The following is an 18,305-nucleotide window of genomic DNA, read 5'->3' as shown; positions in this document are numbered from 1 at the left end:
TCACTCCTTAGTCCAACTTGAATTATCATTTGTAGTTCTCTCCTTTTTATGAAACTTCAGCTATTTCATCCTGTGTTTCTTATTGTTTTCATCACATTTCTGTGTTACATATGGTCTCTAACACCTTTTCTTGGCACTTAATGTTTTATGTGATAGTTTTTATGTGATCTTTCTATGCATATATTTGTTTCTTACGGCATCAAATAATGTATTTAGTAGATACTCAAGTTGATTCAGGAGATCTTGAACAATCTTAGATTTAAGGCAACCAAGCCATGTATTCCTTGAACTGTTTATAAATTTTATAAATTTTACCATTAGGATATATAGCTGGGGAAAAGTTATAATTTTAAAATTATATCGATGTCATGTAGAATTCAATGACTAATCTTTTATAAAGAGTGGCATGTTATATATACAGATTAGTGATATTACCAATACCAGTAAGACTGTACATTTAAGGAATAAGTAATATTCTTTAATTTTGTTTAGTTCTCCTTTCTTATCTCTACGTTATAATAGTGATTTGTTCTTTGATCACTGAACCAATCATGATAATTCCCAGATCTACATTTATGTACTTTGTACACTAATGTGCCCCAACTTGGCTGGTAGGAGGGTGTGAAAGTAAATCATGAGTGTGTACAGAAGCAAGCAAGAGGCATTTAGAAAAGCTAGTGGAAGGACAAGAAGGGTGGAAGAAAATGAGAGGATTTGAATGAATGTCTTAAGCAGTGGATGGACTATGGAAAACTGGGAGTTGGTTAGGAAACCAGGACTTTTTCTATTGAATACCAGGGTGCCAAGCAGAATTGTTTTATGTGTTAATTTAGGTAAGAAAATGCATCCATAAAATCTAGACATAGATGTAAAGTTGACACTTTTCATCTTTATCAATGCCATTATTGCTAGTGTTCATTTGGTGGTTAAATATGTGTCAGACAATTCTTAAACAGTTTCATGATCATTTGTTTAATCCTTCATATTAGATTTTAACATAAAATCTTTCTATGCTTAGAGCACCTTGGGCAGTCTGGTTAAGTGTATGGGGTCCTTCTCAGGATGTTTTGAAAGAATAAAACAAAGTGCATAGAATCAAATGAAACCAAATGTGTTGAAATAAAGCTATCAAAGTATTAAAAACCTGACATTAGTACTATGGGTTTTAATATAAGATCTAATGGTGGGTCTGAAAACTAATCTCAAATTAGCAATGAGCTAACTTATTTGGAGATCTGCATAGCTGTAAAGTAATATGAAAATTTCTGGTCACTGTTCTAATTTCTAATTGCTATACTAATATTACTATGATTTGTTTACATTCACCATTGAAGGAAAATAAAATTTTATTTAGAGGTTAACGAAAATAAAGATATAATTTTTTCCCCATCCGAATTTACCAATCTCCATAAGTTTTTCATGGATCCCAGATTGAGAAGTCCTGCCTTAAAACTCTGAAGAGATTCTGTCATTAAATGTATAAGTGGTGGGCAAGGATTTGAATTCAGGCAATCTGGCTCCAAAGACCGGGTTCTTTAACCAGTTAGAATATCCTGAACTCGCATAATCTTTTCCTCTGATTTAATCAGCTGTTTCCCTTAGAAGAAATGTTCTTAAAAACCAAATAATTTTAAAACGTTTAAATTGAATGTAAAATGAAATTTCATTTCTACTTTATGATGACTTGAGAAGACAAAGGGAAGAAATAAGAAAAAAAGAAATAAAGGCTAGAACAGATGTTCTCAAATTTTAACACAATCACCCAAAGGGCTTGTTAAACATAAATGTTAGTGCTTCCTCAAAAAATTAAAAATTGAATTACCATGTGATCCAGCAATTCCACTTATGGGTATAAACCCAAAAGAATTGAAAGCAGCGTCTCAAAGAGATATTCATACAGCCATATTCATAACAGCATTATTCATAATCGCTAAAGCATAGAAACAACCCAAGTGTCTATTAGCTGATGAATGGGTAAGCAAAATGTAATATTTGCATACAATGCACTATTATTCAACCTTAAAAAAGGAAGGATATTCTGTAGTATGCTACAAAGTAGATGAAAGTTAAGGATATTATGCTAAGCGAAATAAGCCAGTCACAAAAACAGACAAATACTGAATGATTTCACTTATATGAGGTACTTAGATTAGTCAGAATCATAAAGACAGTAAGTGCAATGGAATTTGTCAGGGGCTGGGGGAAGGGGAGAATGGGAGATGTTTATTAATAGGTGCAGAGTTCCAGTTTTACATGATGAAAAGAGTAATGGGGATGGGTGGTGATGATGGTTGCACAACAATGTGAATGTGTTTAATAGACTGAACTGTGTATTTACAGGTTGCGATGATAAAATGTTAAATGTATTTTACCACAAAAAAAAAGAAAAATGATTTAAAATAAAAAAATTAGAAATAAAATCTTTAAATGTAGTATCAGGTCCCACCTCCAGAGTTTCTGATTCTGTAAATCTGGAGTGGGGCCTGAGAGTTTGCATTTCTAGCAAGTTCTCAGATGATGTTTGTGTATTCACACGGAACACTGCTTTCTGAGAGATTGGAAGATGGAAAAGAACGAGGGGGAAAATGACTTAAAGAGAAACTCTTAAGATTTTGGTCAGAAATTACAACTCTTCTCCAGTGTGGACTTTGAAAGTTTTTTGGCTTTGTTCTTTCAAATGGAAAATAACTAATTATTCTCACCTTTTATGGATATTCAAATTGCCATCTCATAAGTCATATTAAAATATATGATAATTTGAATTAAAGCAGAATTGTTATATTGATCCTGAAATGCCAATATAATGACATTATCAGTAAAAATTAATTTCAAAACATTTGGTTTTAACTTTGTTGGCTATTTTTATCCAAGAAATGACCTGATGCAATAGCAGAATCAAGAGCATATTTTGCCCAGTGTGAGAAATAGAAAAGCATATTTTGCCCAGTGTGAGAACTAGAAGAGCATATTTTGCCCAGTGTGAGAAATAGAAATAGAAAAGTACTTGTAGTAGTGGGAATTAGGTTTATTTAAGTCTTTTCCGCTCAAATTTCAGTCAATAGGAAACAAAGCTGTTGACAACAAATACTATGTGTACTTATAAAAGTTGTTTAGAGTTTAGAGTTAAATGATTGTTTTAGGGCCATCTCTTATATCTGGTTTCTCACACTATCAAAATTGTTTGGGTTGCACAAGATAGCAAATCTGTCTGAAACTGGTTAAGCTAAAAATATATGTATATATATGGGTTTATGTAATGGAACACTGCAAGAGTATATTTAGTTTTAAGCACAGTTTGATCCATGTCTCAAAGCCATCAGTTTCCATCTTTCAGCTTCCTCTGGCTTCCTTAGGCTCCACATGGTGGCTCTCCTGGCAGCAATAGCCTCACACCCTTATTTTGTCTCACACTTTCCTGCTTTCAAGCCCAATAGAAAAGAGAAAGTTTGTGTACCAACTTTCCCAGCAAAAATTCTGAGGTTCACTCTGACAAAACCAGCTTTATGGGCACATCCTCTCAATCACTGTAATCTTGGGGATGGGATACCCCTTAAACCAATCTAAAGATTACTCTTCCTAAAGCTGGGGATGGAGGAGGACTAACTGCCTAAACTATAACATCCATAGATGGTATCGGAGGGAGGAGGAGTATTCCATAGAAAGTGTGGATTACTGTTTGTTTCTAAGAAAGAGTAGAAATTGTGCTATACATTAAAGCACAAATTTCTACTTTCCCCTCCATTCTAAGTTCTGGAGAAACTATAAGCCCTTTTTTTTTTTTTGGTGGGGGGAGGGATTTTTCTTTTTAATTGAAAATTATTTAAAATTTTTTTCCCCCGTCTACCTCTCCCCTCTATCCCTTACCCTCTGGTGACCACTGTCCAAGTCTGTGAATCTCTGTTTGTCCCGTTCATTTGTTGCATTTAGGTTTATATCCCACATATAAGTGATATCATGTGATTTTTAACTTTTTCTGTCTGGCTTATTTCGCTTAGTATGATTATGTCAAGGTCCATCCATGTTGTTGGAAATGGCAGTATTTCATCTCTTCTTATGGCTGAGTAATTTTCCATTGTACTACAGCTTCTTTAGCCAATCATCTATCGTAGGACACTTAGGTTGCTTCTATGTTCTGGCCACTGTGAATAATGCTGCTATGAACATTGGTGTGCAAATATCTTTTCAGATATGAGTTTTCAAGTCTTTGGGGTAAATACCCAGTAGAGGAATTGCTGGATCACATGGTAGATCAATTCTTAGTTTTTTGAGGAACCTCCATACTGTTATCCATAGTGGCTGTACCAATTTGCAGTCCCACCAGCAGTGTATGAGGGTTCCTATTTCTCCACATCCCCTCCAGCATTTGTTATTACTTGTCCTGTTGATTATAGCTATTCTAACAGGTGTGAGGTGGTATCTCATCGTGGTTTTGATTTGCATTTCCCTAATAGCTAGCGATGTTGAGCATCTTTTCATATATTTTTAAGCTCATCATTTTTAAACATCTCTTTTCTTCTTAAAAGAAGGTGGACAATTGGAAAATAAGTAGCTGAAATAGATTGCATCAAGGAAGGAGTAAGGTATGGGGAAGCAAAAAGAGAAAGTATAAGACCTCAGATGATGTTCCTGGTCAGTCTATCAAGTTTTTTTCAAATGAAAGAATTCATATACATTATTTGTTCTCTCCCTTTTTTCTAGCCTTGGAGATTAATAATTGCTATAGGCTATTTGCCAAAAAACATTCATGTGAGCATTTTTATATGCTCTTATTTCCCATGTGCCTGGCCCTTATTTCACAGACCAATGTTTTTTCTGTATTAGGTAAACTCATATACCTAGTAGGGGAGTAAATCAGTCACTGATTCTTTAGAACTTAACATTTTCTGTTCTGTTACTTATGTTAAAAAATATTTAGTCATCAGAAGCAATTATTTTTAACTTAGGCAAATCCAGTAATTGTCTCCTTCATACAGTTGCTTTCTCCAATCTCTTTGCTTTTTTTTTTTAACCTGCCTATTTTCCACACCAGCAATTCCCAAACTATATTGTACATCATGATCACCTTGAGGGCTTATAAAACAAATCTCTAGGCCTTTTTCCTCCAGCATTTCTGATTCACTAGATCTGACATAGAACCAGAGAATTTTAAGTTTCCAAGTGATCCTGAAGCTGCTGGTCCAGGGACCTTTGTATTGAAAATTCCTGTAATAAAATCACTTCTCCCGGCCTGATTTCTGCTCTTACTACTCCCTCAAGTCTTCTGAGATCTATCCAAATCAATCCTGCTTCTTAAAATGAATGTACAGGAACCTCAAAACTAATCTCTTTTATCTGTTGGATATAGCCTCAATTAAACTGTAGGGTTTTCCAGATAGATACAATCTTTATTATTTTTTGTGTAACCATAAGATACCCTGAATGCTCAGCAGATGTTGCTGGCAGGTTGTGTAATTTTCAGTTTTTTTGCTTTTTTGTACTATTACTAAGTTAGAAATTTCCATTTTGTATTTATTAGTATCTAAACTATAATTTTTAGATCAAGTAATTGACATTGTTATCAGAAGTTTACATATTCTGGACAATTATTTGATCTAAAATGACCATCATATTTACTGTTTAACAGTTGGAAGAAATAGAAAATTGGTGTGGTAAATTAGTAGAATTTGAAAACCAGGCAAACTTTTTGAGAGTATTGATATCAGTAAGTTTTCTTTTTTAATATCTCCTCTGTAAGATAGTTTCAGTTAATTTCTGATGAGCATTAGCTTCAAAATCCAAATTTGTAAGCTATCCATTCACTACCACTATGAATCAAACAATAAAAACAAAGTTGTTTGTTTTAAACACCTCTAATTAGGCTTAACTCCTAATAAGTTTTCACTTTAACTATTGTTCATCTAATCCACCACAGTTGTGAAATTAGAAAAAATCTGAAAGTGCCTGCTTTTAAATGTCAGTTGAATACCTTCTAAAAAGTAAGACTATGAAAGTATTAAGGGTGAAGTATACTGATGCTTGCAATTTTGAAATGCATCACAAAATACATTGATGAATGAATATGTGGTAAAGCACATATGTAGCAAAATGATAAGAATTACAGAGTCTCGGTATTGGGAATATGGGTATTCACTTACAGATTTTCAACTTGTTTTGAAAGTTTGAAAATTTTCATAGTAAAATGTTGGGAAAAAATAAACTTAACACTTATCCAGAATTTATGGATACTATACACACAAGTATTCCTATTAGATTGAAATATGAAATTTCCATTGATGTGAGTCAAAAACACAAACAGGCAATTTCATTTGGTTTTAACTTAGTATTAAGGTTATTCTGAGTATATATATTTTTTTCTAAGTCTAAAATGCTACCTAAATACGATAGTTTTTTTAGTAGATTTATTTTTACTTTTTTTTTTTTCCTAATGACAGATATTGGCTTAAGATTCACCTCACCTTAATACTGATTAATTATGCCGGTCTAGCTATACTTAGCTCCATATATATTTCATTGTTGAAATGAAAAACTTACAAGAACCTAGAAAGTTTCTACATATTCTTCCTATATTTTGTTACCAAAATGATACATCTCATTTCCCAGTGGTATACAAATATGTTTACAAAATTGCCTCAGTTGTGGGGAAAATATAACACTTTAATTAACTGGCCTATTTGCTCTATACTTGTCAATTGAAATTTTATGCAAAAGTTATAGATTAAAACCCAAACCTGTAATAGTGGCGATGGTTGCACAACAATATGAATATACTTAATTCTACTTAATTGTGCTCTTTAAAATGGTTAAAGTAGTAAGTTTTATATTATGTATATTTTACCACAATAAAATTTAGAAAAAGGAAGAGGCGGCATTTTTGGATAACCATAAGACAGTTTGAGGGCCCAGTTTGGCTGGGGTGGGTCAGAGGATCAGCCTGGTAAATAAATGCTGCCTACCTCTCATTTTTACCTAGGTCATATGAAATCTGACTGAATTTGAAAGCTGAGTAAAATCACAGTTTTGGATATTGTTGCCACGGATCCAGTTCAGTTTTCCCATTTCTAAATGAAAAGTTTTAATTGGAGCACACAATTAAAATTCATGTTGTTCTACAAGAACAGAAGACTTCACACATCTATAGTACTTGACTGTATAGTCTTTCCCACTGAGCATAGTTAAGCTGGTTATTCTGACAGGAGCTTTTATCTAATCAAGTGAAAAGTGCACAGTAGGTATTAGCAGTAGTTTTCAATTGTACAGTCATACTTTATTGGGGCAGGTAAATGGTCTCATTGAATTAAATTGTATTTGCCCTAATGGAACTTGATGTCAAAACTGTTAATTGAGGGAAAAAAGGAATTGCTACCTAATTCCACAAGAACAAATTAGACCTCCTGAAGTACCCATGAAAGCAAAATGGAAAAATATTATAAATTTAACCATCTCAGTAGAATTTTTTCTTTTTTAAAAATATTTAATTAGTTTCAAGTATGCAGTACATTGGTTAGACAGCTATATAGTTCATAAAACACTTCTCCCAGTTGCTCCCTCCCTCTCCTGGCCCTCCACTTAGCCATCATATTAATGCTAACTGCATTCCCTCTGCTGTGCTCCCCATCCCAGTGCCCAGCTGTCAACTACTAATTTATACTTCTTTAACACTTCACCCTATTCTCCCAGCCCCCACACCCTCTCTCCTCTGTCCATCACCAAATTGTCCATTATATTTGTGAGTCTGTTTTTGATTTTTGTTCCTTAGATACTGCATATAAGTGAAATCATATAGTATTTATCTTTCTCTGTGTGACTTATTTCAGTCAGCATAATAATCTCTAGGTCCAACCATGTCTTTGCAAATGGTAGGATTTCATTTTTTTTATTGGCTGAGTAATATTCCATTGTATATATGAACCATAATTTGTTTATCCAGTCATCTGTTGATGGGCATTTACGTTGCTTCCATATCTTGGCTATTATAAATTGTGCTGCCACGAATATTGGAGTACATAGATCTTTACGATAGAATTTTTTCTTAACATAAGCATCCCAGACTTGACGCTTCTAGATTTCAAATATAATGAATATAATTCCAAAAAGAAAAACCAGTTGTACCTATAATGGAAACACGTAGGCCCAAATTTATCATATCATTATCCTAAAACAATTTATCCTAAGTCTTCATTTCTTCTTCCCTTTACACTCTTTAACTTAATAATCTTTTCTTATACTTTACCAGAAAGAGAAATGGGTGGGGTTTTTTTCTTTCAGTTGAAAATTGAATGAGACTATATGTGAAATCACTTGTATAATACTTTAGTTTCCCAAGTTCAAGAGGTTAAAAGGTTAATGTTGAAATGGAGAAAACACTGAATTTTACATATTTCTGTGCTAACCACTCCTTAAGGAATTATTAGGTCTTATAAAACAAAAGAAGCTTGAGGGTTGTCTCCTTGCATTCTGGTTCATTAGAGAAGATGAAGAATTACTAGAAGGTGGAGGAAATTACATGAAAACAAAATTCGGAAAATACAAGATTCTACAGACAAATACAAGGAAAAACAGAAAAAACTACTGGAAATGTATTGGTGGCTTTGTTTCCTTAGTCTTTTAATGTAGAAAGAGGTTCTATGATATACTGTAGTAGGCTCATCCCATTAAGTGAGAGCATCAGTGGAGAGGAGGCTGGGATCATAAAGATAATGTCATTTTCTCTTTTAATTTACAGAAGTTGCTGGGTGTGTTTTGCCACTGATGAAGATGATAGAACAGCCGAATGGGTGAGACCATGCAGGTGCAGAGGATCTACAAAATGGGTTCACCAGGCTTGTCTACAGCGCTGGGTGGATGAAAAACAAAGAGGAAACAGTACAGCCAGAGTGGCATGTCCTCAGTGCAATGCTGAATACTTAATAGTTTTTCCAAAGTTAGGTAAGAAGATCCTTAAAAACAACACAGATATATGTGATGTCATTATACAAAACTATGATCTCGGGTTTATTTTAAAGTGACCCATCTCTTTGCTTTTGTGAATTTCTCTATTCTCTTTCTGTTGTTTCCTCTCTGTTTTGCTAACAGTTTATATTATCCTTAATATAACCCCAGATCCATCTATATGTCTGTGCATTAAATGTTTTCATTTGGTTGAGTAGATAAAGAATTTGGACCTCTAAAACCACTAACCATGTGGATAAAATCAAATAACAAGGCTATAATAAAAAGCCGACTAAAGAGCCTCGATCTCTGGAGACCATTGGTGTAGGAAAAAGAAAACAATAGTGTGTTCTTTCTAATACTTAATTCTTCTATTAAGAAATAAAAGTAGGGAAATTAAAGCTTCAATAAAAGAGAGCATTATACTCATCTTTGGAATCCCAATTTATGTGGTTTTCTTTCATGAAAACTGCTTTCCTTTTTCTGCAAGTTAGCAGGCAAGGAACAACCAAAGGTCTTTAAGAATGGGACTAGCATTTTTTAAAAAGTATAGTAGACTGTTTAAAGGAAGCTGTAACTAAAGCTGACATTTAGTTAAAATGTTCCAGTGCAGCTATGTGGTTATGACCTGGTGTCTTTCTCTTTGTTTGGTATTTATGCCATGCCAGTTGTTAAACATTTTTAATATCACCCTTGGCTATAATCAAGAGGTATATGAAAATAGTTTGGATTCTGGAAGGTCAGAAGGAAAGAATGACTTTTGGCAGGGAGTAGGGTTCAAGAAGAAACTGGAAATAATTTTATTAGATGTGTTGTTTTTTTTCTAGATGCTATACATATTGAAAACAGACCCATTTGTTTAATGAGGCAACATAAATGCAGATAATGAAGTGCTTTTATAATGTGAGAAGGTAATAAGAGCAAACAAAAATTCCATGGTTGTCTGTATTTCTCTAGCATCAGGCATAGGAAGAAATGATAGCTTCCTATCAAAGGAAAGTAGCATAATATAGAAAGTAGTATTTCTCACACGTTTAGAATTTGTGGACCACATGATAGGTCTTCATGTACACCACTAATTTTAGATAAACTCAGGAATAATTCAAAATGTTTTATTGTAATATCAAAGCAGTATTTTAAAATAATTTAAACATTAGGAAAAACAATTACTGCTGCAATCTTTCACCATATTGATACCTGGTTCACTAAAGTCAAAGTTACAGTTTTGTATTTAACTTTCTTTTCCTACTCTTGAGTTCTAAATTTAGATAATCTCAGTTTTCAACTGTAGGTTGTTGGGAATAACAGCAAGTATAGGATGATTACATTAGATATTTTAGATATTCAGATGTGTGGAAACAAAAATTATTGCAAGAATTCTCACTGAAAACTACATAAAACGTTTGATGAGGCATTAAGTTGACAATGTATGGCACTCAACAGTGAAGTTGAATATTTCAGTTTGGAGGATGGCAGTGGGTAAATCTGCCCTTTGGTTTTTTTCCAATTTTAGGAAATATATTGTTAGGTCTGTGTGGTAATTGAATGCTGTTTTTAAGTATATCTAATAATATACTGATTTCTTTCTACAACAAGGAAGGAAAATGGCTAGATGTTGGAAAAGTCAAACTTTTTTGTTAAGCCATTTGCATCATGATTTGGTCTTCATATTTTATCCTTAAGAATTATTATTTCACCTTCAAATGCTAGATCATGTTATTCATTATACCGTATGTCATGGAGATCTGCCACTTGAGTAAGCCACAGATAATCATCGAATTTTTTTATTGACCTTATCAGTGTCATGAAAAAATTTTTTATCCTTTATTTTAATAGTTTTTGTTAGCATTTTTCCTCCTGACAAGATAGAAAAGCGAAGTCTTTTATTTGCTTCTTTCTTGATATAACATGCTAAAGATAACTGCTCAGGGGCTGCAGTTTGAATTATATTCACAATTTTCCATGCAGCTTTTAACACTGACTCAAGAATAGAAGGCTTATTGTCAAATGCCAGCTGTTGTCTGTAAATGAAGCCATGTGTGAATCGGCTTTCAGGTACCATACTTTTCCTTGCTATGTACGTGGCTAATGATATTGGCCATACTAATCCCAGTATACCTTTTCAAGTCAAGGTTTAAAAATAATTGTTAAAAGAAAATCTATTCTCTATAGCATGTTTTCATCATTAATAAGAATTTAATGTTGCCTGTATTTTTTGATTTCTATATCGTATGATGTATATGCCATGAGTTGATTCATATTCTGAACACTAGTAATTTCATGCAGGCATAAAACAAAGTATTTAAGGGCATACATCTTAATAATAATTGTTCTTTTTCACTAGTACCAAACATATTATTTAATGTCCAGTAGAATTTTGGACATTAAAAAATGATAGAATTTTGCCTGTAGATTGTTTTGTTTCTCTCTGAGCATATTTGTCATTAATTTTGAAGCTATAGTTAAACCTGTTTTTGTTAAAATAAAGATCTTTTGACTGCATTTTTTAAATCTTTGCTTTTAATGACAAAATTCATATTGCAAGCTTTCATTGATTTACTAGAGTAGTTGAAAATTGCATGAATAGTCTACAGCCATGCTGCTACTACCCTGAACGTGCCTGATCTCGTCTTATCTCTGAAGCTAAGCAGGGTCGGGCCTGGTTAGTACTTGGATGGGAGACCACCTAGGAAGACCAGCTGCTGTAGGTGTAAAAAAAAAAAGAAAATTGTATGAATGCTTCAGTGGCTTTTTATCCCTATTTTATAATGTTTCACTCCCTGTTTAATGATGTATTAAAGTAAAATGGAAACAAGGAGGTCTCCCAGTTCAAAGTAATCACTCCTTATTTGTCACAGCCCATTCTAAGATCACACTATTTCACTTTAAGATGATACTTTTATCATTTGTGGCATTCTGAGTTAAATGTGTTTTACTTTTATTTTTCAATGAATACTTTGGAGGCATTGACTCATTTTCCTAAAATTGAGATTTAACACATGATAGAACAACAAAATATGTATTTAACCAATGTTAACAACTCACATAATGTAAAAATTTGTTAGCTGAAACAAACACTCCCCTCTTAACTATCCTTGTAGAGGATGTGTGACCCTGGGAACATAACAATTAACCTAAAAGAATTTTCTTAAGTCACAACAATCTTACTTTTCAAATTTGTGAAACATGATCAAAATTTTTATCCTTTTTTCATCAAATTGTCTTTAGACTTGTTAATAGATTGCCAGGGACTACCATTGGTCTCCAAATGACACTTAAGAAACACTAGCTAGAAGAAGAAATAAAAGACCTGAAAAAACAGAGAAAGGAAGAGGTGATGGTTAACATCCTGTGGGATGATCTCTGTGTAGCAGGTATTAAAAAAAGTTTTCATGTTGGTTTAGCCTCAGTCTAGCTGGCTAGCCAGCCAAGTGTGAATTTACTTAGTGGTGGCTGGAATGGAGGGATGGTGGAAAGTGTGTTCTTAATTGTTGATGAGGAAGTATATCGTGCTCTGTTATGAAGAACTTAGAGGACTCGTTAGATTTTCATTTCTCTCTATTTGCCACCTATGTTAGGGTTTGCTTTCTTCTAATTAGTTTGACAAGTTGTATATGTGCAGCTATGTACTTAAAAACTACTCAGTATGGTCTGAGGACCAGCAACATTGGAATCTTCTAAGAGCTGTTAGTAATGAAGAAACTTAGTCCCTTCCCCTACCCACCCCCAGTTGTAATTAATCAAAATTACGTTTTTATGAAATCATCAGATAATTTATAGCATGATGCTTGAATTTAAGCATTGCTTTGAAGTATGAAGGGAATACCAACAGGAAAAAGTTTGTCTTTCATTAAAAATAAATCCTTTTCATGATGTTTAAGATCAGGTAGTAACTTTTTTTAGCTAAATATAAGAATTTGGAGGAAAATATCTTAAAGGCAGAGTTCTTGATTCCCAAGGGGAACAGAGGCTGATTCACATTTCATTTTTTTTAATGATGTTTTGTAGTTTTCAGTGTTCAGATCTCTTCTTTTATTAAATTTATTCCTAAGTATTTCATTCTTTTTGATGCTATTTTAAATGGAATTGTTTTCTTAATTGTATTTTCAGATCGTTGTGAGTATATAGAATACAGTTGATTTTTGTGTTTTGATCTTGTATCCTGCAACCTTGCTGAACTCGTTTAATAGTTAATAGTTTTTTAGTGGATTGCTTAGGATTTCCTGTATACAGGATTATGTCATTTGCAAACAGTTCTCTTCCAAACTAGATGCTTTTATTTCTCTGGCTACAACTTCCAATACAGTGTTAACTAGAAGTGGTGAGAAGAGACATCCTTGTCTTGTTTTTGAACTTAAGAGAAAAACAATATTTCACCATTAAATATATATCTCTGGGTTTGTTTTCTTATAGATAATCTTTATCAGGTTGAGGATGTTCCCTTCTGGTTGAGAGTTTTTACCATGAAAGGGTGTTGGATTTTGTCAAATGCTTTTTCTGCTTCTGTTGAGATGATCATGTGGTTTTTGTCCTCTATTCTATTAATATAGTATGTTACATTAATTTTTGTAGGTTAAACCAATTTTGCATTCCTGAGATAAATTCCTCTTTGTCACGGTATAATACATTTTAGATGTCGTTGGATTTGGTTTGGTAGTATTTTGTCGAGGAATTTTTTGTCTATAGTCATAATGGATATTGGTCTGTAGTTTTCATGTGATATCTTTCACTGGTTGTGGTAGTGGACTAATATTGGCCTCACGGAACAAGTTTGGAAGTGATCTCATATTTTGGGGGAAGAGTTTGTGAAGGATTGGTGTTAATTCTTTAAATATTTGGTGACATTGGAGCTGCCTGGTCCTAGGCTTTTTTTTATAGGAAGTTTTTGATTACTAGTTTAATCTTTTACTTGTTATAGGTCTGTTCAGGTTTTCTATCTCTTCTCGAGTCAGTTTCACTAGTTTGTGTCTTTCTAGGAACTTGTCCATTTTATCTAGAGTATCTAATTTGTTAGCATATAATTATTCATAGTATTCCTTTATAATCCTTTTTATTTTTGTAAGATTGGTATTAATGTCCCCTCTTCGATTCATGATTTTAGTAATTTGAATCTTCTCTCCTTTTTCTTGCTCAGTCTAAAGATTTGTCAATTTTATTCATCAAAACCCAACTTTTGATTTCATTGATTTTGCTCAATTTTTTCATTTTCTATTTTATTTATTTCTATTCTAGTCTTTATTCTTTCCTTAGGCTTGGTTTGGGTTTAGTTTGCTTTTCTTTTTCTTGTTGTTTAAGGTGGAGGTTTAGGTAATTGGTTTGAGGGTTTGGTTTTTTTTTTAATAGATTTTTTTTTAGAACAGTTTTAGGTTCACAGCAAATTGAGAGGAAGGTACAGATATCCAATATACTCTCTGCCTCTTCACATGCATAGCCTCCTCCATTATCAACATCTTTCACTAGAGTGATATGTTTGTTATAATTGGTGAACCTATATTGATACATCATTATTACCCTAAGTCCATAGTTTACTATTGGGTTCACTCTTGGTGTTGTACATTCTATGGTTTGGGGCAAATGCGTAATGACATATATCCACCTTTATAGTATAACATATATAGTATTTTCACTGCACTAAAAATTCTAACCCCAGGTAACCACTGATGTTTTTGACCTTTTTCAAAATGTCATGTGGTTGGAATTATACAGTATATAGCCTTTTCAGATTGACTTCTTCCACTTAGTAATATATATTTAAAATTTCTCCATGTTTTGATAGTTCATTTCTTTTTAGCACTGAAAAATATTCCATTATCTTAACGTACCACAATTTATCCATTCACCTACCGAAGGACAGCTTGGTTGTTTCCAAGTTTTGGCAATTGCGAAATAAAGCTGCAGTAAATATCTGTATGCAGGTTTTTGTGTGGACATAAGTTTTCAACTTATTTAGGTAAATACCAGGAAGGGTGATTGCTGGATCATATGGTAAGAGTATGTCTAGTTTTGTAAGAAGCCGCCAGACTGTCTTTCAAAGTAGCTGAACATTTTGTATTCCCATCAGCAATGAGTTCCTGTTACTTCATAGCCTTATTAGTATCTAGTGTTGTCAGTGTTTTGGATTTTAGCCATTCTAATAGGTGTTTAGTGATATCTCATTGTTTAAATTTACAGTTGTTTAATAACATGATGTTAAACACCTTTTCATATACTTATTTGCAGTCTTCTGTGGTCTTTGATGTGGTGTCTGTTAAGTCTTTTGATCACTTTTTAAATCAGATTATTTTCTTGTTGAGTTTTCAGTGTTCTTTGTATATTTTTGGGTAACAATCCTTTATCAGGTATGTCTTTTGCAAATATTTTCTCTCAGTCTGTAGCTTGTCTTCTCATTCTCTTGATCTTTTTAAGCGTCGGTATGTGACCATGCAACTTTAGGGAACGTCTGTGTTTAAAAAGGTTTCAGTGCATCGAGGCAGTTATGAAAAGATTTACTTTACTTTATCAGGCACACATTCGGCTTAGGATCAGGTTCTATCTAAAAATATTGACCAGTAACCAAAAGTGTTCCAAGTGGCTATTCTGATTCTGATTCATAGTTTCGTTGTTGTTTTTTTTTAAGTATATATGGAAAGAGTAAATATTTTTCTGAATTTAATGTAAGCTTCAGTCTTCACTTTCCAAATACCTGATTTATAGTTTTGACTCCTTCACATATTTGCCTTTTCAATTTTGAGATTTGTCAATTTTGCCTTCAAAACATCATTTTTTAAATTGTAAAAAGTATTCGATATATGCAGAAATAAAAAGCATTTTGAAATTGAGGTCAGTGTACTTCTCTTTGGAATAAGTTTAACTAAATGAATCTGGCACTCTTGAATAGGAATGTGATAAATAAATAAAAAGAATTTACTCTTTATGCTTGGATTTGGGGTAGATTCCAATCCATCATTGCCCTGGCACATGTCAGTTGCTATATAAAAAGTCAAATACAATGTCAAATCTAAAGCCTCAAAGGAAAGAGTTCTGTTCCCAAGAGAACAGGGATAGCTTAACAATGTAAAACTTTATCTAGAGTAACATCGGGGGCCTTAAATTAGTACTATAAAACAATATAATGAGGATTTACAGGAAGACCTGGAAGTTCCTTCTAATATATATAAATAGAATCATGGAAGCTTTTTGCATTACCTTTTTTTTATGGCCTTATAGCTTTAATAAGCCAAATGAAAACAATCAAGTCCAAATCCTATCCTTTATCTCAAGATAAAATCTATTTATTTTCAAGGTAAAGTTTTGTGAGTACATACTTCTTAAGCCACATTTAAGGAAATCATCTCTCAACTAATGTTGGATGTGTCTCTCTTTATCTTGTACATGAAAAACTCCTACAGATTTAATATCGGCATTCATTATCTAGTCAAACCCTGCACATGCTCTTCAAACCAATCAAATTTGAGATCCTCAGCATTTTCTGACAAAATTAAGTGTGGAATTAGCAGATTCAGTGAAGACGTTTTTTACTTACTCACATTGGCTCCATTTGGATTGGATTTAGAAGATGGGGAAGTATAGACGTTTCTTGACCTGAGTCTCTTTTATCAGTAGAGATTTAGAAGGGAGAACACAATCAGAAAGAGACTGGCTGTTGACTCCAGAGCACTGCCACTTGGTGGTGGTGTGTGCTGGACTTGGGATAGTCGAGGTATTTGGGTGGGATTACTTGAAGGTGTTACAGCAGTTGTTTGGTTTGGATAAATCTATGAGGGTAATAGCATCAGAAGCAGCAACCCTACCCAGTCCAAGCCTGGCTACCATCACGCTGCTCATCTCTGTCAGTGCTCGGCATATATCACTGGTTGCTGAGTGTGCAAAGAACCGCTGGCTCTGGGCAGGTGCAGGCAGGGTAGCTCTTAATTCTTTTTTTTAATGTCATTTATAGCTACAAATGTCTAAGGACTGCTTAGATTTTTTCTTTGAACTGTTGATTATTTAGGAGTGTGTCGTCTAATTTTCAAATATTTGTCAATTTCCCAAATGTCCTTTTGTTACTGATTTCTAATTTCATTCCATTGTAGTCAACGAACATACTTGGATTTTTGCCCTTTTAAATGTTTTAAGGTTTGTTTTATAGTCTAACATGGTTTATCCTGGTGAATGTTCCATGTGCACTTGAGAAGAACATATATTCTACTGTTACTGGGTGACAGCTATAAATATCTAGCTGGTTCATAGTATTTTTAAGTCTTCTATTTCCTTGTGGATCTTTTACCTATCCTTCATTGAAAGTGAGATATTGAAGTATCCAACTATTGTTGAATTATCTATTTCTCCAATTCTTTCCATTTTTGATTCATTTATTTTGGACTCTGTTGTTAAGTGCATATTTGTTCCTAATTCTATCTTCCTGATGGATTGTCCCTTTTACCATTATACTTTCTTTGTTTCTGGTAACAATTTTTGTCTTAAAGTTGATTTTAACATTTATTAGTTTATGCATTCCCGCTCTCTTATGTCTTAATAAGTTAGTAGTAAATTCTTAGATTACTTTCAAGTTAAATATTACAGTTTTGTTATTTTTTTTATTGTTCTCAACTAAACATTAATTTAAACATATATAGAGTCACCCTCAAAAAGTGGTTGAAAATGTTAGGTGGAATGTAAAGCTTAAAAAAGAATTCACTAGGGATGATAAGGGATGATTCTAGAAACTTTTCCTAGGGAATCTAGCAAATAAAATTAATAGTTGTTACAATTTTATTTTATTTTACAATATTGCTAATAATATTAACAGTAATGTCAATAGTGGTTATTTACTACAAAGGCCCCTACTCTTTGCCAGACACTATGCTGGTCACTTTACTTCTTTTACTTAAGTCTCTTAAAAGCATAGTAGATACTGTCCTTATTTTACAGATAAGGAAACCAGACTCAGCAGATTTATTTAATGGAAGCCCATGGGCTTCTACCAAAAAAATGAAGGAGCTAGTATCTTAAATTGCTGAATTTCTTGTTACTGTCACTCAGTGAGTCAGCTACCAGGCTACATGTGGATAAGAAGTGGTTTTATGTACCAAAGAGAGTAACTAGGAGCTTGCACTAACAAATGATCTATTCTCTTTTTTCTTTGTCTTGATATTTGCCCTGCTGGAAATGGAAAGGAATAACAAATACATGAAAGAAAAGATGCAGCAACTGCAATGTCTCATAGGCAGTATTTTAACTCTTTTAAATGTTTAGGTTTACTTGATATGTTTTCTCTCCATATAATACATTCACATGGACCAAAATTCAAACATACTGAATACAATAAAGTATTCAGTGAAAATTATTTTTACCATGTCTGCCAGCCATGATGCCAAGTAAGTTTCCTTACTTGGAAG

The 18,305-nt window shown here is 33.2% G+C and overlaps 1 protein-coding gene and 1 pseudogene across 1 annotated transcript in view; both read left to right on the top strand.

The window, feature by feature from the left end:
* The window catches only part of MARCH5 (membrane associated ring-CH-type finger 5), a 49,701-nt gene that overhangs the window by 7,291 nt on the left and 24,105 nt on the right, over positions 1-18,305 (top strand). Inside the window, exon 2 of the mRNA XM_011361572.2 lies at positions 8,723-8,925. Within this exon, the coding sequence (XP_011359874.1) occupies positions 8,723-8,925 (203 nt within the window). The remainder of the gene's footprint in view (positions 1-8,722; positions 8,926-18,305) is intronic.
* Positions 11,515-11,639, top strand: LOC111740806 (annotated as a pseudogene).

The sequence above is a fragment of the Pteropus vampyrus genome, unplaced genomic scaffold (assembly GCF_000151845.1).
Source record: "Pteropus vampyrus isolate Shadow unplaced genomic scaffold, Pvam_2.0 Scaffold68, whole genome shotgun sequence".
NCBI classification, from domain to species: domain Eukaryota; kingdom Metazoa; phylum Chordata; class Mammalia; order Chiroptera; family Pteropodidae; genus Pteropus; species Pteropus vampyrus.
This window is presented reverse-complemented; position numbering and strand designations above follow the sequence as displayed.